General features: G+C 42.7%; 1 protein-coding gene across 2 annotated transcripts in view; it reads right to left on the bottom strand.

Annotated features, from left to right (window-relative positions):
* WAC (WW domain containing adaptor with coiled-coil) overlaps window positions 1-22,288 on the bottom strand; it is a 137,191-nt gene that overhangs the window by 6,484 nt on the left and 108,419 nt on the right. The window contains exons 10-13 of one of the 2 annotated variants that reach the window (XM_075062264.1): window positions 20,394-20,542; window positions 15,490-15,608; window positions 9,095-9,278; window positions 7,001-7,128 (exon numbers count right to left, since the gene is read on the bottom strand). In XM_075062264.1, coding sequence (XP_074918365.1) covers window positions 7,001-7,128; window positions 9,095-9,278; window positions 15,490-15,608; window positions 20,394-20,542 — 580 coding nt within the window. Of the gene's footprint in view, window positions 1-7,000; window positions 7,129-9,094; window positions 9,282-15,489; window positions 15,609-20,393; window positions 20,543-22,288 lie in introns of both variants that reach the window. The other variant, XM_032764146.2, reaches the window with a different exon arrangement.

Consider the following 22,288-nt stretch of genomic DNA (forward strand, 5'->3'; position numbering starts at 1 on the left):
TGTCAGGGTAGTTAAACACTGGAATAAATTGCCTAGGGAGGTTGTGGAATCTCCATCTCTGGAGATATTTAAGAGTAGGTTAGATAAATGTCTCTCAGGGATGGTCTAGACAGTGTTTGGTCCTGCCATGAGGGCAGGGGACTGGACTTGATGACCTCTCGAGGTCCCTTCCAGTCCTAGAGTCTATGAATCTATGAAATACAGCCATTTCTGATGTAGAGCACAGCAGTTGTTTACCAAATACACAGCATCACTACAGCTGTTTAGGAGAGGAAATGAAAACAATATATCCAGTGAAACTGCAGGGAGAATTTCAGTAATCAGAATTAAAATGTAAGTTAAACAAGAAACCAGGACTAACATCCTTGATCGTAAAAAAAGTGTCATCTGGTCTAATATTGAGCTCAGTTTTGTATCTTGTCCTGACAGTATTTTTAATATCTCAGTATCCTCAGCACTATGCAAGGGCAATCAGCCAGTAATTACTCAAAAGGTGAGAATGTCACATACTAAATCACCAGTATTTACTGAAGAATTTTGAAATCTTCTTGGAAGTCTCATCTAAATATTGACAAGAACCAACTTTATTTAGCTTATGAGATCAAACAAGAGCAGCCCAACTTGCTGTGTCTCAAGACCTAATTAATACTTTAAGCGTACAAATCATATCTAGTAGGATTATATAAACTGTACCAAATTTACAGATGTGATGTATGCATACTAGATATTTTAGTAGAAGCATCTAAATTTGTGTAAGCTGATCAGATTTACCTAACGTGCTAATGCATGTGGAACACAATTTCTTTTCTATTTATGGAATAAAAAGATGTACAGACATTGCATAGCTGATCCGTTCATTGGAGATTGTCAAGAGGCATCTGTATGGGAAATGTGTAAAACGTATATCAGGGAAAAACCTGTTCCCTACCTTTTCGTAACCGTTGTTCTTCGAGATGTGCTGCTCATGTCCCTTCCATTCTAGGTGTGTGCACGCCCACATGCGCGGTTGGAGATTTTTGCCTTAGCGGTATCCATAGGGCTGGCTGTGGAGCCCCCATAGTGCTACGCTTATGTGTTGGTATATCAGGTGCCACTGGCCCTACACCCTCTCAGTTCCTTCTTGCCAACAACTCCGACAGAGGGGCAGAAGGGCGAGTAATGGAATGGACATGAGCAACACATCTCAAAGAACAACAGTCATGAAATAGTAAGTAATCATTTTTTCTTTGAGTGCTTGCTCATGTCAATTCCATTCTAGGTGACTCACAAGCAGTGTCTATAGAGTTCGGCTCGGAGTTCAGTCTTGCAGCTTTCTGCACTGTTCTGCCAAAGCCAGTGTGGTCTCAGCTTGCTGGGTAAGTGCATAATGAGACACGAATGTGTGGACAGATGACCAGGTAGTGGCCCTACAGATCTCTTGGATTGGAACCTATGCCAGGAAGGCCACTGATGACGCTTGTGCCTTAGCCAAGTGTGCCCTCACGATTGCTGGCAGAGGCAATGATCCAGGCCGTGATCCAGGATGAAATTCTCTCAGAAACCATCAGGCAAGCTTTCATTCTGTTTGCCAACAGAACAAACAGCTGTGTTGACTTATGGAATGGCTTTTGTCAATCTACATAGAAGGCCAGCGCCCTCCTGACATCCAGGGTGTAACCTGCATTCTTTATCTGACATGAGGCTTTGGAAAGAAGATGGGTAAGTATAAGTTCCGGTCAATATGGAACTGAGAAACGACCTTGGGCAGAAACGCTGGGTGTGGTCGCAACTGGACCGTATCCTTGTAGAAGACCATATAGAGCGGTTCTGAAGTAAGTGCCCTGATCTCAGACACCCTGCAGGCCGACGTTATCACAACCAGGAATGAAACCTTCCAGGAGAGAGCAGGAAGCCAGAGGCTCAAAGGGAGGCTCCATGAGTCTCGACGGCATGAGATTCAGGTCCTGGGGAGGGAAGGGATACCAGGTATACAGGTAGAGATGCTCCAGACCTTTCGAAAACTGTGTTGTCATGTCATGACAGAAGATCGACCTAACTTGGAATGGAGGATGGAAAGCCAAGATAGTGGCCAGGTGGACCCTTGATTGATGACAGGGACAAACCTTGGAGTTTGACGTGCAGCAGATAATCCAGGATCTCCTGCAGCAGTTTCTGCTCAGCCCGGATAGGCCGTTCCAAGGCACAGCACATGAACCCTTTCCATTTGGCCAGGTAAGTTGCTCTGGTGGAGGGTTTCCTGCTACTCAGCAAGACCTGCTGAACATGGGCTGAGCATGCATGTTCATCCATGCTTAGCCATACAGTACCCAAGCTGTCAAGTGCTGCAATGCCAGGTTCAGGTGCAAAAGGCTGCTGTGGTTCTGGGAGAGCAGATCTGATCAGAGGGGCAGCTGCAGCGGGTTGGCTACTGAAAGGCTTAGCAACACGCCAAACTAGTGCTGGTGAGGCCATGTAGGGGCTATTAGGATAATTCTTGCCCTGTCTTGTTTGATATTCACAAGGACCCTGTGCATCAACAGCACTAGTGGGAAGGTATACATCAGCATCCCGACCATAGAATGAGAAAGGCGTCTGACAGGGAGCCACTGTTTATCCCCCGCTGGATTAAACCGAACACGTGGCACTTTCAGTTCTGCCAGGATGCAAAGAGGTCTACATGGGGAGTCCCCCACCTATGGATGATTATGCTGACCACCTTTGGATGGAGCAACCACTCGTGGCTAGATGAGAAAGGCCTGCTGAGGTGATCTGCTAGGACATTCCTGGTTTCAGGCAGGTGCGCAGCTCTCAAATGAATGACACTTTGCACACAAAAGCCCTGAAGGCAGAGATCTTGACAAACTGCCGAAGACCTGGCACGGCCTTGCCTGTTGATGTAATACATCATAGCTGTATTGTCCGTCAGGATCCGTACCACCTTGCCCTTCAGTGGGGCAAGAAAGCCTGCAGGCCAGGCGAATCGCTGAGCTCTCTGACATTGATGTGGAGGGTCTGATCGTCCCACAATCAGCGACCCTGGGTGCTTAGCTTGCCCAAGTTGGCTCCCCAGCCCAGGTCCAAATCATTGAAGACCAGGGTCAGTGATGGGGATGTGAAGGGAACTCCCCTTCAACACTGACCTGGGGTCCAACCATCAATCCAGGGACAACCTAATGTGATCAAGCACCCTGACCACCTGGTCTAGGACGTGCCTGTTGGGGATGTAGACCAACGCCAGTCACGCTTTCAGAGGCTGGAGATGGAGCCAAGGGTGGCTGACCACGTATGTAGACGCAGCCACATGGCCCAACAACCACAGGCAAGTGTGAGCCATGGTGAGCAGGTGACTCTTTAAATAGGTAATCAGGTTTGACATGGCCTGAAAATGCACTTCCGGAAGGAAGGCTCTGGCTCACATGGAGTCGACAACCATACCAATGAACTCTATTCGCTGGACTGGCGTTAAGATAGTTTTTGTCTCATTTATTAACAGACTCAGGTTGCGACAGGTGGAACACACCAGACTGAGGCTCCCTCGCACTTGCTCCCGAGACCTGCGCTTCATGAGCCAGTCACCAAGATATGGAAGTTCTGGACTCCTCCATGTCTCAGGAAAACAACTACTGGAGCTATACATTTTGTGAATACCCTCAGGGCTGATGAGATGCCAAAGTGTAGCACAGTGAGTTGAAAATGACATCCGCCCACTATGAACCAGAGGAAACAACTGTGACCTTGGAATATGAAAATAAGTGTCCAAGTCAAGGGATCCAGGGAGGGGATTATGTAGGCCAGGGAGACCATGCAAAACTTCAACTTTCTGAGAGACTTGTTGAGGCGACGCAGGTCCAGAATGGGTCTCCTTTTTGCTTTCTGGATGAAGAAGTAGCAGGAATAAAATCCTTTTCCCTTCATGTCCCAAGGGACCTCCCCCAGGTGCAGGAGATTCTTGACCTCTTGGACAAGGAGCTGCTCATCAGAAGGGTCCATCAAGAAGGGCGGGGAAAAGAAGAAGGGAAGGTGAGAGGGAGGAGTGACCAATAATTCCAGGATAGAGACCCAAGATAGTATGTACAGCATCCAGTAGTCCAAACTGCAGGGATAACGATGGTTGAGGAAAGAACAAGATGGATCCAATGGCCAATGCAGTGGCCTTATTGGAGTGTGTGGGTCATACCAGTGATGACACACTGCTCATCATCCATCATCTCAGAGCAAAAGCTGGTAGCACCGGGCTCAGTGCATGGGACCTGCTCGGAATTCCCCGGAATTGACTAGGGTGTCGCTCTTGAGCACACTTTTAAAATGAGTGCTTCTGGCCCCTGCGATGCTTTGCTGGGCTGGGCTGCATGGGTCAGCAGGAGGAGGAAGGGAGGCAATGACTAAAGCTTGTGTCTCTATCCCTTCTTGTTGAAGACCCCTGCCAAGGCTTTGGCAGAGCGGGTGACTGGAACTGCTTCCATGCAGACTGCAGTGTATGCATGCCCAGCGAGCAAAGTGTGGCCTGCGTTTTCCTTTAACCCATTCAGCCTTGGATCAGTCTGCTCCAAAAAGAGACCGCTCTCATCAAATGGGAAGTCCTGGACAGAGGTCTGCATCACTTGGGACAGGCTGGAAGTCTGAAGCCAGGAACTGCACCTCTTGACCACCCCGAACGCAACCACTCTAGCTGCCGAGTCTGTCGTCCCCTATGCCATCAGGAGAAAGCACCTAGCTGCTGCAGTGCCCTCATCTACCAGGGTACCAAATTCGTAGGCCAAACCCTGAGGGATGGACTGCTTGAAGTTACTTTGTACTTGCCCAAGAGGGCCTGATGGTTCGCTACCTGGAATTGCAGGCTGGCTGTTGAATAAATTTTTCTCCCCAAAAGGTCCAGGCTTTTGGCCTCTATTTTGGGAGTTGAACAGGTGTGCCTCTGCTTGTCCTTTTTGGCAACCAGTGCGCCTGGAGATGAGGTGGTATAAAGGTACTTGTACCCTCTGGCTGGGATGAAGTACTTCTTTTCAGCCCTTTTGTAGATAGGAGGGATGGATGATAAGGTTTGCCAGAAGGCCTTGGCAATTTTCAGGACCCCATCATGCACTGGTAGTGCAACATGTGCTGGGACATAGGCTAAGAGGACACTGAACAAAGTGTCCAACTGCTCAGCCGTCTCCTCCACCTCCAGGCCCAAGTTCTCAGCTACTTGTCAAAACACGGCCTTGAGATGGCGGGGTTCTTTAAAATCGTCCAGTGGGCTGGCTCTCGAGGGTCCCACAACTGCCTCCTCTGGGAATGAGGACAACAACTATACTGCTGGGGGAGGCTTTGGGACATCATCCCCTGTGGGGAAGGGTCTTTTTTTGGAAGTGGGCGCTGTCTCCTCTATCCCAACCTCCTCTCGTGCACCAAACCAGGTGCCGCCAGCTGTTGCTCTGAGGTGGCAGCAGATGAGCAGTGCGAAGGTGGCATTGTCATCACCAACATGACCCACGCACTCCAATAAAGCCACTGTGCTGGCCAATGGCTGCGCTGCCAAGGCGCCACCATATAAGTAAACACGACCTTAGGTGCCCAATTACGCCGGTGGGGTCTTGGCAAGGGGTTGATCTTCCCTTCCATATCAAAGGAATCCCCTTGTGGTGACCATGGTGAAGCCATTGACGCCTGAATTTGTCTGCGGACCACTGCTGCCGGAGACCAGTGTTTGGAATGGGATGATCAGTGCCGGAGCAAGGGGGACCAAGGAGTGATCCCATAGCACAGGCAACCAAGATCTGCACTGAGAGGATGACTGGCGGGAGGGCAAATGGTACCAGTACTACGGAGATCGGCACCTTCCCCAAGGCAATCCATGTTGAGATGATGGAGACCGCGATAGTGATGCCGGTAACCAAGGATGAGCCACAGAGGATCTGGGCTGCAATGCCAGAGATCTGCGACACACTGATGGAGAGCGTTGCCTTGTCTCAGGAGATCGGCAGTGCTCCACTGCCCAAAGGGTCTTAGCGTCTGGCTTGTCCTCACAGGGAGCCTTTGCCAATTCCTGCAGCTTGCACGGTGCTGGTGGCAGCCTCTGTTCTCTCAGTGCCAGGAGAGCTTGGGAAGTAGTCAATACCACCAGAAGTCTAGGCCTCCTACCACTCCTGGGAGTCGGTGGTGGATCCTTTAAGGGTCTAAAGGCCCCGACTGGGAAGGCACATCCACCTGACTCCAGAGTGGCAGGATGTCCTGAACTCCGTCCTTTGCCCAATGCCTGTGGTCTTTCTTGCCTGGTGCCAGGGAGCTGTTTTCTTTCTGGGCACTGACACCGGGGGTGCAAGGCCAAGGTACTAGGTGAGTCTTGGCAGGATGGCTCAGAAGTTGGATGAAGGGCAGCCTCCATGAGGAGAGCCCACAAATTAATATCCTGCTCTGAGTCCTGGGTCAAAAATTTACACAAATATAAGACTTGTCCTTTGCATATGATTCCCTCAAACACTTGAGGCAGCTGCTGTGGGGTTCACTTACAGGCAGAGGCCTATTATAGTCCACGCAGGGCTTAAACCCCAGAGACCAGGGCATACACCGCCTGAAGCAGCCCTGCTGGGACTCCGACTTCTAATTACTCTTAACAACTATAAAAAACTACCTACCTACAAAGCCCTAAGGCTCGAAGTCAGAAAAGACAAAATCGCTAGCCCTTGCTATGCAAGGAAAGGTACTCCAACTAACCAACATGGGCGGTAAGAAGTAACTGAGCAGGCATAGGGCCGACAGAGCCTAATATACAGATGCATGAGCATGGCACTCAAAGGGGCACCATAGCTGGCCCTATGGATACCGCTAAGGCAAAAATCTCCCAATGACTGTGCCCATGGGTGTGTGCACACCTAGAACAGAATCAACATGAGCAAGCACTCAAAGAAGGTAGCTTTTATACTTGAAAAAGACAAATATGCTAAAACCTAAAGTTGTCAGTAAATCAAGCTCATCCAAAATAGGACACCAGAATGAGCAATTTAGAAATAATTTGAAGATAAATGCCCAAACAAATTCTTACCTTTGCTCACGCAATGTTGCTTGAATTTCACATACTCGAACTAAAGATCTTAAATTTTTTAATTCAGTACAAATTTCTGACATATGAACACTTCCCATATTATGGGCTTCCTCACGTAATCTTGATGCCTACAGGAGTTAAATAAAAAAAATAATTCAAAGTTAGCGCCACGATTTTGGATCACTCACTAGAAGCAAATGCACATAATTCAACGAAACTGGACTCTTGATTAAAAAGGAATTATAGGGCTTATACAGCAAGGCACATTCAAATTTAAACATGAAAACAAAATCATAAGAAAACGTTAAATTCTATTCTGCAATCTTAATATAAAAACCTAATATGGATCATTTTTGTGCCAGACAAACTTGATCACTGTTGACTTAAATTACAAATGTAATGGACAAAGGGAATGTAAAGGATGTAACATATCTAATTTGATATAGCATCCTAGATAGTCTTTGAATAGCTTTTCTTTCTAAAAAAGTTTTAAACCAGCCTGGAAATGACATTGTCACATGAAAGGAAAGTCAGCTGAAATGGTAATGACAAAATAGTGACAAATGGAATATCTTATCACCTAGAGTTTGATCTGTTTAATTTCAATTTCTTTATTACTGATACTGGAGCGATAAACAGCATATCATTTATGCTTAGACAGTATTACACTGGGAGGTTTTATGAACATCAGTGAAGTAGAAATGGCTCTAGATACACTAGAAACATGGAATGTCCAAACTGAAAAAATTATCTGAAGCAAAGATGTGATAGAAGAGAGTTATTTTAGAAGTAGCAGCACTGAATGAGCTGTTGGGCGAAACATGACAACCAGTGTATATATGAATTTGCATACGCATTATGGTCACACAGAAAAAGTACAATCGTAGACAACACATGAGATGAAGGAGACAAGAACTTTTGCAATTGGAGATACACTACTATAGTTTCTGATATCTTGATACCAGAAAAATGTGGACTAACTGAAGGACTCATAGAAAAGAAAAAGAGAGTTGGAAGGAACATCAACTGTAGAAGGTTAAAGTAAAGCATGTATCAGTTGATCAAATAAGATTGGAGACAATGCCCGGTAAATATTACAAGGAGGTAATCATCAGGAAGGGAAAAAGTCTGTTTGTTTTTTAAATGGTATCAAAATGCACACAGCTTGAAGTAACCCAACAGCTATAACTCTGTCCTGTAGTGACACCATAAAATAATTTAGGATTAAGGTATATTAGTGTTTGTAGCCCCAGATTAGATTAAACTGATTTTTAAACTTCCCCACCCCCGAATCTTCTTCTCATGGTGTAACTACAGGGCAGGATACCCAAATAACCTTAACTGTGCATTTCCATTTCTTAGTATGTTTGATTTCTTTTAAGAATAAAAAATTCAGATTTTTTTTGCTGGATTCACAATGCTTAATTCTGGTATAATTTTTTTTAAACCTTAAGATACTGATACACCCAACCATAACTCCAATTTAACAACGTGGATAGGCATATTTTCTATCTATATAGATATATATAGAAGTAATGCAAATAAATAGATTGATAGTAGTCCGAAACAGCACAAGGACTCTATTGTCTCACAGCTATACCTGAACTGTTATGAGAGCAATGAAGTGGTAGAAAGAGAAAAACATGAGGATAGCAGAAATTCAGATGCAAGTTTTTATGTTTGAAAGTTGAGTTTCCACATATGGCATCCCAATGGTCGAAACGTGTAAGTTTATCGAGGTTTCTCCTATAGTCTGGTTTTGCCCTATTACAACTGCATTATCAATGCAGCCACGTGCAGAAACAATTCTGAAATATTTTCTGAGCTCAGATACAAAGTTAATAGTCCTACCAAATAAAAATGAATTTTGATGTTACCCAGGGCTTGAAAAGTCCTTGCTTGAAAAGCTTTCATAACAACCACAACTGCACCTGTTCCACAGGACCTTTTTATCTGAACAGCAAAATTACTATCATGCAGTGATTTAGCTAACAGACACATTCAAAGTAATAAAATGCTATGGTGTTAAGAGAGACTTCTTAGTACCTTCACAGGAAAGTCTACATTTTCAACATAATTTAAATGTGTACCCACCTGCTTTTCTGCATGATCTGCAGGCCAGCCTTGAACATGTTTTATAAGATTTTCATTGAAATGTGCTGCTAGTGTAGGTGTTAATGAACATGTAGGCCGAACAGATGCATTCTGTGGTGTAGTTGCTGAATTTGATGCACTAGTGCTAGAGGTATGATTTGGAGCTGGTGATGGACTTCTCTGACTACTGGAAGAAGGAAACAAAGATTAAGAAGCACAAGCTTTCAAAATGTTTATAAATCTGGCAAATGAGTTAAATTTTTACAAACTTTACAGCATCCAGCCACATCCTGCATAATAAGATAATCAAAACTGATACTCTAACCACTTGTGATCAGTAAGTCCTATGGCACTTTTCACAAGAGTATGGTCTTTGTGTCCTTGTTATGTTCTGATAATTACATTTTTCTTACATTTCTACTGGTACATTATTCGTTTCTTCTTGTCCTAAACTATTTCACTGTTAGTTGTTTTAGACATCCGTGTGCCACCCTAGATGTGGCTACATTTTAGGGGTGAATGGAGTGTGTATATGCACACTTTTTACCTATATATTGTGACAGACCCAAACCAGTGGGGTACAGGAATCTGGTAGAGGGCAAATATACTGGTCAAAGGATGAGTAGTTTTCTGTTCCCTGAGTGACCAGAGCAGGGGCTGCACTAGAGTAATCAGGAACCTGCTAGAACCAATTAAGGCAGACAGGCTGATCAGAACACCTGGAGCCAATCAAGGCTCCTGGATTTAAAAAGGAGCTCACTCCAGTCAGGCCAGAGGGAGCCAGAAGAGAGGAAGTGTGTGTGAGGAGCTGGGAGCAAGATGCACGAGGAGCTGAGAGTGAGAGGGTGTGCTGCTGGAGGACTAAGGAGTACAAGCATTATCAGACACCGGGAGGAAGGTTCTGTGGTGAGGATAAAGAAGGTGTTTGGATGAGGCCATGGGGAAGTAGCCCAGGGAGTTGTAGCTGTCATGCAGCTGTTACAGGAGGCACTATAGACAGCTGCAATCCACAGGGCCCTGGGCTGGAACCCGGAGTAGAAGGCGGGCCCGGGTTCCCCCCAAACCTCCCAACTCCTGAGCAGACACAGGAGGAGTTGACCCAGACTGTACGGAAGATCATTGAGGTAGCAAATCTGCCAATAATCACAGGACCCACCAAGGCAGAGGAGGAACTTTGTCACAATATGTTAATAAAGAGCTTCAAAACAATCCAAGATGTAATGTAAGACATCATGATCATTCAACAAAACGTGGGAGTCCTGATGAACATGGTCACCATTAAGTACTCAAAGTCACCTTTGTTTATTGCTCGGAGACGAAGATTCAACACATGGCTGCCCAGTGAGCTATCAAGAGACCCTGAGCAAAGCTAAATCACTCCTTGAGGCCAGAAACTCCAACATAAAGACACTGGGGATGAATAAGAAGTTCCACAAACCACAGAACCCAGGTAAGCATTTCTGGTCAAGAAATTCTGTTCTTTTTTGTAGGACACCATGAATACTTATGGTACTTTAGAAAAGACGCTGCATCTACTATCTTGGAAAGACTGATATTAGCTTTCAGCGTCCTAGTATAGCTGTCACTCCTCTATTCCTTTTAGTAGGGGAAAAATTAGCATGGGTAAATAGTTTTTACTTTGTGTAATGAACCATCCACTCACAGTCTTTATTCAAGCCTAATTTAATGGTGTCCAGTTTGCAAATAAATTCCAGTTCTGCAGTTTCTTGTTGGAGAATTGCGACTTTTAGGTCTGTAACTGAGTGACCAGGGAGGCTGATGTGTTCTCCGACTGGTTTTTGAATGTTATAATTCTTGATGTCTGATTTAGGTCTGTTTATTCTTTTGCGCATAATCAGTCAGAGAACACTTCAATCTCCCTGGTCATTCAATTACAGACATTTCCCCATGTTAATTTCCCCCCTACTGTTACTTGTACCTTCTTGTCAACTGTTTGAAATGGGCCATCCTGATTATCACTACAAACATTTTTTTCTCCTGCTGATAATAGCCCACCTTAATTGATTAGTCTCCTTAGAGTTGGTATGGTAACACCCATTTTTTCATGTTCTCTGTGTATATATCTTCCTACTGTATTTTCTACTGCATGCATCCGATGAAGTGGGTTTTAGCCCACGAAAGCTTATGCCCAAATAAATTTGTTAGTCTAAGGTGCCACAAGAACTCCTCGTTATTTTTGCTGACACAAACTAACACAGCTACCACTCTGAATCCTTTCAAAATAATTGCTACTCTCTTACATCTACTTTTTTATAGTCATTGGCTTTCCTAATTATTACGTTTATAAAATAATAAATAAGGGTTTTGGCCACCATGGTAAACCAAGCTTGTGTCTCCACCCACGCAACAACAACAAGAAAAAAAAAAAAAAAAAAAAAAGGCAAAATTCTGTCTCAAAATCTGAGGAAAAGGATGTTTTGAAACCCTAATTTAACTCCGTAACTTTCCATACCTAAAGTACCTTTGGAAAATGTAAACATGCTATGTAAAATGTATAACTTTTTTTTTTAGGCCAGAACAGAATTAGAAAATTGCAAAGGTACCATTAAAAGGAAAATCCTAATGCAACCTTAACCAAGGAACCAAAATCAATGCCTCCATAATTAGAAATATTAATTATTCTCAAAGCCTCTCTGGAATCATAGTTTACAGAAAGACCTGCATTAGGTTAAATATGCTTGCATAAATGGGAAGCCTACTTGACATTCAGAAAGTATGTTTTATGTTCACTTGTTTTTGCATGGAATTCATTACTGTTTCCTTGAATATATAAATACGAAGTTAAAATTTAAAGTGTTACCAACATTTAAACTACTATTCTTTACCATATTTTAATCTTGAAATTATTTAGTAAGGTATTATGAGGGAAGCAGGTTCAAATATTGATTTTCTTTTCTAAATTAATCAAACACACTTGAGGAAGGTCATTTTTGGACTAATGTTTTTTCTTCGGTATTCCTGCCATAAAAAGAAATACATAGATACAGTATAAGTGAAGTGCTTAATTCTGGAAAATGCTTTCTGTGTAGTAAACAGAAATCAAGAATAGAAAAAAGCCTGTTTTGCCTCAGTTTTTTCTAGCAAGTGCAGATCGTTATTGTAGGTTAAATAGAATTCTTCCCATATTTTTCTTTTAAGAATAGTCCACTGCTGCTGTTCTATTACATCAATGTGACTTATTTCCTTCATAGCATCATGACCAATAAAAAACAAATGGCATAAACACCTCTAAAACATTTTTTAAGTTTTATAAATCAAAATTAGTCAAAGAATAGCCTAAATGTATCATAAGATATTTAAACTATTTTAAGATAATTTCTAAGTTTCAATTCTAAAAGAAACAAACTGGTTTAGATGCAGACTATTACAGGAAAATATAATTATGAATCATTCTAAACCCTGAAAAATTAAAATGCAGTTATAACTGATCAATCAATTGTTCTCAGTTTAGATTATAAAGTTCCTAGGTTCCAGTAACTACTTAGGTTTTCACTTTACCTGTCAGGCATCATGGACTCTCCTAAAGTATTAGGGAAACAAAAGGATGCTCAATTTTTTTACGTCAAAATCTAACTACTGAACTTTTAGAATGGTTGGATTTGAGAAAGTTCTCTTGCTTACAACTAACCATTTTGTTTTAATTTATTGGCAACAATGGTAGTTAACTCATTGTTTTGCAAGGGCACACAGCGATCCATTAATATTCACAGCAGTATCTACATAACTGAAAATATAAAAAAAAAGGTATTTTTGGTATAAGAAGCTATGTAACTATAAACTGAGCAAACATACATGCATACAATATAGTAATGTTAAATTTCAAGTTCAATTAAAAATTCAGTGGGGAAAAAAAGAAAAGGTCCCAGTTACTATAGTTCCCAGAATATACTGCCTATGCAGATCCACACTTCGGAGTCATGTGCCCTTGAACATGAGCCACAGAGCCATTCAAAGTAGTAAATCTATTCAGGGGGTGTACACACAATCATTGGATGCTGCTCTCTGGGACAGTCTATACACCCATTGCCATCTGTCAGTTCCTCTCTCTCCAACAGTAAATTCCAAAGACAAGCCGAAGCCCAGGGCAAAGATCAAAAGCACTTCAGCTCTGATCTGCAGCAGAACCTTTGGTAACAGAGGAAGTAAAGGCATACAAGAGTCCTTTCCTCTACAGTGTAAAAGAGATATTGCACAGTTCAGGACCCTGTCTGCTCTAGAGAGAAGACGTTTATCACAAGTCTGTATCAAAAAGTCCATGTCTAGATGACCCCCATTTGGCAAGAATCAACTTAGGTCACTGAATTTAAGGGACCACTCTTGCTGGCCTGACCTCATTGAAATTCAGGTTGTCTTCACCATTGCATGATGTAAACGATAAGAGTCCCAGTTCTGAAAGCACCGTTTTCACTGAATTTTCTTGTATGAGGGAATGACAAATCCTCATATCCGTTCAAATATATTGCCACACTGAAGCGCTGCACAGCCACGAGAAGTCATCTGATGACAGTGCAGGGTAAAGCTACTTACAAATTAGTCCAGTTACTCTGAATCCTCCACTAGGTGGAATAAAATGCATTTCATTACAGAGACTTCTTCTGACCACAGGACTACTTGCACTCCTATATTTTTAGCTGAAGTACTTCCAAGAGAACTAGAAGCTGAAAAAGAGCCGGAGTCCACAGAGACTAAACCTCTTAGGCAGCTGTTCCCAAATGTCAGGTGTGACCCCAAGTGGGGTCACACGATCAGCAGATGGGGTCACAGAGATGCGTAGTGTGTGGAGGATGCCATTTTGCACCGGACAGCATGACCTCACATGTACAGTGCATGCCAGTTCATGATGAATGGAGGACACCATTTTGCTCTTCAAAACATGGTGTCCTCCATGTTGTCTGAGGAGGAAATACTACATTAAAGTGAGCTCATACCTGTAAATAAATTGGGAAGTGCTGCCATAACATGTACATTACCCATAAGATATACTTCTATTGTTTTGAAACAAATGACATCCTGAATGGCGCTGAAAGCCAGTAACCAGCAAAAGGAACAGACTGAAAAGCTTCAGTAAATCAGCTAGTGCTGAAGGACCAGGAGCTCCTGACTCACTTCTCTTTCCTTACAAAATTGACCTTGATGGATATAGTTTCCAGAGAAGTTTATCTCTGGTGACAGCTCTGGGAAATAAAGAAGCCAGAGATCTGAAAGTGATAGGAGCGGAACAGAGGAAGAATCCAAGTCCATTAATAACAAAGACTTCAAAGAGAGCCTTTGGTGAGAAAGCAGTACCAAAGCTCCCACCAGTGCAAGCTAAGGATCTGACCATTTCAGATCCAAGAAGATCCCTATCCTCATTCAGCATCCCAAGGATTTAAGAATGTCACCTACACAAAGATACAATCAGAATCAACTTTCAGATCAGACACCTAATCCAACTTCTAAAAACCTAATTTTTTGTTGACCTAGAGTGCCTGTGCCATGGCTTTTCGGAAGCTGGCAGATTCTAGCCTTAAAGAATTCAGCTGCTCTCCTTCCTGGAGACGGATCTGAAGTCACTGGATCTTAAGACTCTGAAGACCTTGACTCCACTCCAGATGGCTCCTAAGACAAGTTCTTGATTTCAGATGTCAAACTTTGGATCAGATATGTTCAAAAGCAGAGAATGTCTTACATGGAACTCTCCTATAGATCATCTGACTCCAAGTCTTCCTCCAAAAGGAAAGCTTGATGCAAGAGGCAAATACCCCATATGCCTTACAATCACAGGCTGAATGCGTATATACACACACCAAGCCAACATGTCAGACAGGGTCTGGATGTTGGTGAAAAATAATTTGGGCAGAGAAGAGCATTTTGTGAAGCTTGTTATGCTCTTAATGCATATCATTAAAGCAACAAAGACAGTGAACAGAAGCTGTCAACTCACTTAAAAATGAATACCAAAACAAGAAACCACAAGCTTCTAAAACTAATAACTAGTCATGTGCAGAGAACAACATTTGGTTCTGTAACTGCACTGACAGATGAAGAGGAAATGAAGCATGTTTAGAGGGTGGGATCCTTTTGTATCTTCAATTCCAGAATGATGAACCAGAATCATTAATGTACACTCCTCAATTTTGCTGCTGTTAATGGTTCTGTGGTTCACCTGGCAGGACATATAATTCGTAAAGTGGAGATCTGTGGAGCCAAACAGAAAGGGGTAAAAATCAAACAAGTTATGTAGCTGTGCCCTTACAGCAATAGCAGAGCTAATTAATATGCTTACACTGGTCATAAGCATACCAAAAATCAAGCTCACTTACTGCACAGAATACAATGTACGTTTTATCCAGAGTAACAGCAACAAAGCAACATAAACAAATATTTCAACTTGCCTTGAGCGCTGAAGACTTCGAGGAGAGGCAGGCTCATGGCCTGTCTGCTTGTCAGCTATTACCGGCTGCTGAGGTGCTGACTGTGAAGCTGGTCCTTGCTTTACACCTGGAGTAGTTACCTGCGATGTTCAAAACTTGGGTCAGATTTCCTATGCATCATAAATCTCAAACATATGAACTAAAGAAACAAACATGGGAATTACAAGGTACAATCAGATCAATGATTTCTCTAGCCTGGCATCTTGCCCGTCCAGTACTTTAAGTTTCATAGAAAGGTCAAATAAATCCTATTTCTTTACTGGCTCTACATTTACAGCAATTTTATGCAATGGGCATTTCTTTAAAATTTAACTTGGTTAAAAGCCATCTGCTATTTTCTTCAATACCCCACCACCACAGGTACCAACTTCTTTAGATAAATTTGACATCACTCAAACTTCCAATTTTTAATAACTAAAAGAGTTGCAATCAAACATCAACTATCCATTTCCTCCAAAGCACCAACATTGCTTCTAACACTAACTCTGTTGTACTTTGCTATACACTTCACACTAAGAGGTGTTATTCACCGTGAATGCCATGATTCAATTTTTTAAATGTATGTCAGGCCATTGCCTCTAATGCCATATTTCTCTATGTTTTCAAACAGGGACCTTTAACAGCTCATTGAGAATTCTTACACAAAGTAGGCAACAAGTATGACATCTCTATTAGAAATGGAAAAATTCACATTTTCAAAATAAAAAATGTATATCAGTTCGGCCCCCGATTGTAATTGTTCTAATGACCATCCCCAAACCAGTAACTAGAGGTCTTTGAGATGAGCCTCTGAATAATCACGCTTATGAAATCAAGGTGCTTGATTGCAAGCGACTGGAATCTTCTGGAGATCAGTATCTGTTAGAGACACTTGTCTCTCCCTCCCTCTCTCTCCTTTTCACAGGGTTCCTTTCAGTTCTTTCCAACATGGAAATTCCTAAACTAAGACGCTAAAGAAATGAGACAAGTGGGCAGCAACTGTGAATAGGCAGAGGTTCAACTCGAAGAAAGAGGGTACTTACTTTACACTAACTCAAGTTGTTTTTAGATCTTTTTGTCTGCATTGATTCCATTGGAGGCATGTGAGCACTCCATTGGAGGCATGTGAGCACTCCAGTTGCACAAGTCTGAAATCTTTTAGCCAGCAACATCTGCTGGTGTTGCACATGTGCCACTGTTCACCTTTATGCCTCCTACAATGAGCATATAGAGGGTGAAGTAGCCCCAACCGCCACTCAGTTTCTTCACTAATACAAAATATCCAGGTAAGGACTCTGTATCAAGGGGCAAGGAAGGTGGATCAAGGGATCCAAATGGAAAACTGAATCTTGAACACCAGTTACTGTAAGCTAAGCAAGCTCCCCAAGCATTTGTCCATGTGAATCCCACTGTGGGTGACTGACTAGCAATAATCTCTCAAGAAAATGAACGATAAGAGTTCTAACCTAAATATTGACTACAGGACAATCCTGCCAAACTGGACTTGTGATCTAGAATCTTCCACAACGGAGTAGTAGTGATTGGTAAAATATATGAACAGAACTCCAAGTCAGTGCCCTATGAATCTTGGAAATAGGGACTCCCTCTTGAAATAACACTGAACCCTAGTAGAGTGAGTCCTAACTTGAGAGAGAAGGGGCAATTTATTTAATGTATAAGAAATTTTAATGCCCTCTGTAACCCACTCAGAGGAAAAGGCTAGCCTTTTAGACTTGTCACCAAAAGCCACAATAGTCTGGACGATTTACAAAATGGTTTTGTTCTGGTAAAATTAAGGCGATAAAACCCTTAAGAACATCTAGTGTGTGGAATTTAGCTTATGGAAGAGAGCTATGATGTTTAGAAAAAAATACTGATAAAATATAGACTTTTTTGTGAAAATCTAAAACCACTTTTGGTAAAGATTTTGAATGAGGCCTGAGAGTAAATGTCTTTTTGACATACAGTTAATGGCTTGGCAAAAGCCTGAATTTTTATCACCCCGTGAGCCAAGATGATGGCTACCCAAAATGCTGTTTTAATACAGAGGTAATATAATGAACAGGACAATATGGGTTCTAAGGGACGGTTCATCATGAATCAAGCCATTTTAAAATGTTGATACCATGGGGTGAGAAAAAAAATCAAATCACTCAGATGCGTGATACGCTAATATAGCAGCCAGATGACTGTAGCAAGAGAGTCCTGAGTGTTTCAAAGTCAACAAGTAGTCCAAAATAGTTAGAATAGAAGAGCCTAAGCGCTGAATGAACCACAATGAGAAATGCTTCCTTTGAGCTTGACACATCTTTCTAATAGAGGCCACTCTGCTTTGGATTGAAACCTTGTGTACAGCTGCATAACAACTTCTATCCACAGAAGTTTGCCACCTAGCCTCCATGATGTTAGATGCAGAGATGCTGGATCCAAGTGCAGCACCTGGCCTTGGTTTTGTAAAATGATTTCTGGGAGGTTCAGAAGTAGAAGAAGTGGACTAACTGATAGATGCATCAGGTTGGAATATGAGAATGATATTCCCAGGTTGGAGCTGCTGAGTCACACAAGCTGCGTTGTATAATGATGCAGACTCTCACTCTGTTAAGACTAAAGGTGTGAAAAGAGGTGATTAATCATGGAAAATCTTTCTTGAGGAAGGTATGCTTTTGCTTACCTAGAATCCAGTTCTGTCCCTATAAACACTATGTATTCAGCAGGGGTGAGAACAGACTTGTCTCAACTGATGTTGAGGCCTTGTCTGGAAAAGTGCTATAGAACTGAGCAAACAATACTTGCAACCTACTGTGATGAATTTCCACTGATACTCTGGGCTCAGGAAAATGCTTCTGAGAAAAAGACTAAAAGGACCAACCTCTGACTGCTGGAGGGAGCTAATTATCCAAAGTGTGGTTGTCTTAGTCACTGATCCTCTCAAGGAATTCTCAGCCCAGAAGAAAAGGAGCGATGAGATCCTTAACCTTGTGGTAGTCTGGGAGCATCTTTTCCACGAAGTCTAAGGCTCTTCTTCTGCATCAGGAAGAGCCTCTTTCACCATGTGCAAGCTTCTCTCTCCTTCATACAAGCTTGTTTTATTGACCACAGCCCAGAAAGCCCATCAAGATGCTAGCTCAAGGAGCAAATGTGCTCCCATGGGGAAGTTTCTCTCCCCATTTAAATAAACTAATGGCTGGTTTTGTCCATCACAGATCCAGAAATCACTTTAGACACAGCCTCGTTCACGATGATAATGGGGGGGCGGGGAGAAGGGGTCGGAGACTGAGGTTCTATGAGGAAATACTACTGCAACAGACACCATTGAAGGTGTGTGGGGGGGGGGGGAGGGGTTAGCCTTCCGAGACACAAAATGCCAGCCAAATACAGCTGCAGCTTTTCTGCTTATTGCTCTTGTGATGTTGGCAGACCAGGTACAGCTCATATCAGGGCCCTTAGGCCTCAATGAACACTGACAAACACATAGCAAGAAACTAGTGTGGGTCATCTGTGTCTCAACATCTGTTTTAACAATGCTAAGTTTAGAAGAAAGTGTTTAGACTTGATGAAATATGTGTAGGATGACGCATGTACTGATCTCACTTATAACATCTGTATCCCATGGTGTAAAAATTATATTGAGTGTTTGCACTGTAAACCTCTGCAGCTGTGTAACTCAAACAGGAACGAAGCATTAATTAAAATAAAGAAGGCCCACTGAAACCAAATGAGCCATTGTAAAACATCAAAGGACATAAAAACACCAGAAGACTTTGTTGACTGCCCCCGCAACACATGCACCCATGAAGAGGAGACTGGGGCAAACACTGAGGGAATAAACTCTGAACTCTGGGGGAATAAAAATCCCTGACAGAAGGAACTGTATCACTATGCTGCTTGGAATTTGGAGAGGGCAATATTTCTAAGCATAAACAAGGGATTCCCAAGCTGCTTAGCTTGGGTTATCTTTAGAGAACATTAAAGCTTGTATACCGCAGCCATTTCTATTACCTTTTGGAACCTAAGACTAACTCATTTATGCATGTATATTTACCTGCTTTAACCTTATAAATGACATTTCTTTTTCTTAATTAATAAATCTGAGTTTATTATGAGACTGGCTACAAGCTATGTCTTTGGTGAGAGATCTAGGATGCAACTGACTTGAGATAAGTTGACTGGTCCTTTGGGACTCGGAGTAACCTGAATATTATTGTAATTTTTGGTGTAAAGGGATCATCTATCACAAAGGCAGACTTGCATGGGTGGCAAGACAGATAAGGGGACTGTCTGTGACTCCATGTGAAGGCTGTTACTGTGCTTGAAAAGTTCACATTTGATACTTGACTGGAGAAATCCAAGCATAGAACACACAGCCAGTTTGGGGTTTGTCTTGGTTTGTAACAGTTGGCACTCATGCTCATGAGCTACTCCAGACAGCTTGATAACTCTGAGTAAAACAAAAATCAAATTGGAAAAGAAAAAAAGAGGGGAGTGCAAAAAGCAGAAAAATAACGCCGGATAATGCCTGAAACATTCCAATATTTGTTCTGTTGAAACCATAACACTGAAGAACATCTTTCCTTTTGTAAGAATAACAAATTTCATACGGAAATCATCCAGATGACAGACAACTCCATAATGTCCGTTTCACAGAGTCTCTTAATGGAAGTGCAGTTCTACTATGAAAAGTTGTCTGGAACTCTTCCTGTTCATCATTTTATACTGACAAAGTACTTCTGTGCCTTATATCGATAAGCTTACACTTCTATACATGATTACGCATCAGTAATATACAAAACTTTCATAAATGGTTTCCTTATCCCTTCTTCAAATTATAAGTTACCACCATTCTGTCCAATGTTTACCACTTGCACATAAATCATTAAGCATCTTACCTTTGGCTGTGATGATACAGGGGGCGTATTCATCAAAGGTTTCAGAGGAACTGTGTTGGTTTGAGGCGTGCTTATTCTTGGAGAAACATATGACCTTGGCGATGAGGCATCCGAAGTTAAAGACATTGGAGACTGATTAGATGGCTGAGCTATAAAAAGAAATCATGACAATATTTTATAGCATCTTTTTCCACCTAAGCATAAAAGCTGCTTAATGAGAAAGGAAACTCAAAATAAAAAGCATAATAAAAACACACTTAAAATGCAAAGAAAAAACAGATCCTACCTCGTGATCAGAAGAGAAGTTACAAAAACACTCAGCTCCTGAGAACAAGAGCTATTGGGTGCTGAGCATTTTTCAAAAATATGATCAGTTTATTTAGATATCTATACAGAAGCAGAGCTCTTAATCTGGTTTAAATCAGTGCGCTAAGCACTTTTGAAAGTCTGGGCCTTTAAATATGGAGAGGAATTTGAGTTTATTCAAAATTCATAATGTAAAGTGCTCAATCCAATTAAAAAGACGGTTACTCACCTTTGTAACTGTTGTTCTTCGAGATGTGTTGCTCATATCCATTCCAGTTAGGTGTGTGCGCGCCGCGTGCACGTTCGTCGGAAGATTTTTACCCTAGCAACACTCGGTGGGTCGGCAGGGCACCCCCTGGAGACCTGAAATCATACTATCGGCTGGGACGCAGGAGAGCACCCACCTGTAGACGGAGCTGACGCGAGCAGGGTAGTCAGCCGAAATACCTTTCCACCCAGGCCACGCCCATTCAGTTTCCTTCTGGCCGCACTACTGCCGCAGAGGGAAGAGGCGGATGTGGAATGATTATTGACTATACACGAGTTCGAAGATCAACGTACAAGGTAGTAACCGTCTATTTTATGTCGACGGGCTTGCTCAATCACATTCAGATAGTGATCCACTAATGATAGGACGGTGGGACTGGAGTGAACACTGCTTAGAGAGATACAATGCGTGGAGTCTATATGGCAGTATTGTACGTGCTGTTTGAAACAAGATATATAGCGAAAGCAAGATGACCGAGGACCATGGAGGCTGCGACGATATGAGAACTCGAGGGTATGTACAACAGATAGTAAAGACGCGGCGAAATGAAGAGCCTAGCCTGGTAGAAGCATTGAAATGACTGGACAGATGATGTAGACTTCCAAATCATCAACCAGGCGGATGCAAGAGTCATCACCAAGAGATCCTCTGAGAGACACAGAGTAGTGTCTTTCTCAGCCACTACGCGACTCGAGAGTTGGCGGAGCCAGAGTACAAACGGCTTTTGTCCGCTCGAACACACATATAATACGCGAGCACACAACGTCCAGGAGAGGCAATATTATTGTCCCATCGCGTGCAGTGTGAAGTGAACAATGAAAGGCCGATAACCCCCTTAGGGAGTATCCAGCCTGTCGGGAAACTGCACGGTTTGTATGAACAGCAGATCTAATGAGACAGAACCACCATAAGATCCATGAGCATCGAAGACTCCGCCTGGCGACGTAAACGGCTACAGAAAGCTGATCATCACCAAGAACAGTAAACATCGAGCAAGTCGCGATAGGTCAAATGGAAGAGAACATAGTCTGGTTGACCGGCTTGAGGAGTCCCAGTGTTGAGGGCTGACCGTACCTAAGGGGTATTGCCCTGTCAAGACCACGAGGAACATCTGAAACACATAGGTACAGAACCAGAACGACCACCTTGGCCGGAAAAGAGAGAACCTGTAGTCCAAGGTTACGCTTGGCGCATGAACGCATTTGGCTATGGACCCTACTGTATGACTAGTGCAGAGGTAGTCCATCAAATAGAGGAGGAGTGGCGGGAATAGACACCCACGAGGAAGCAGACGAGATGCAGACAGTAGGTACGCACCTGA

Source organism: Chelonoidis abingdonii, chromosome 2, assembly GCF_003597395.2.
Source record: "Chelonoidis abingdonii isolate Lonesome George chromosome 2, CheloAbing_2.0, whole genome shotgun sequence".
NCBI lineage: Eukaryota > Metazoa > Chordata > Testudines > Testudinidae > Chelonoidis > Chelonoidis abingdonii.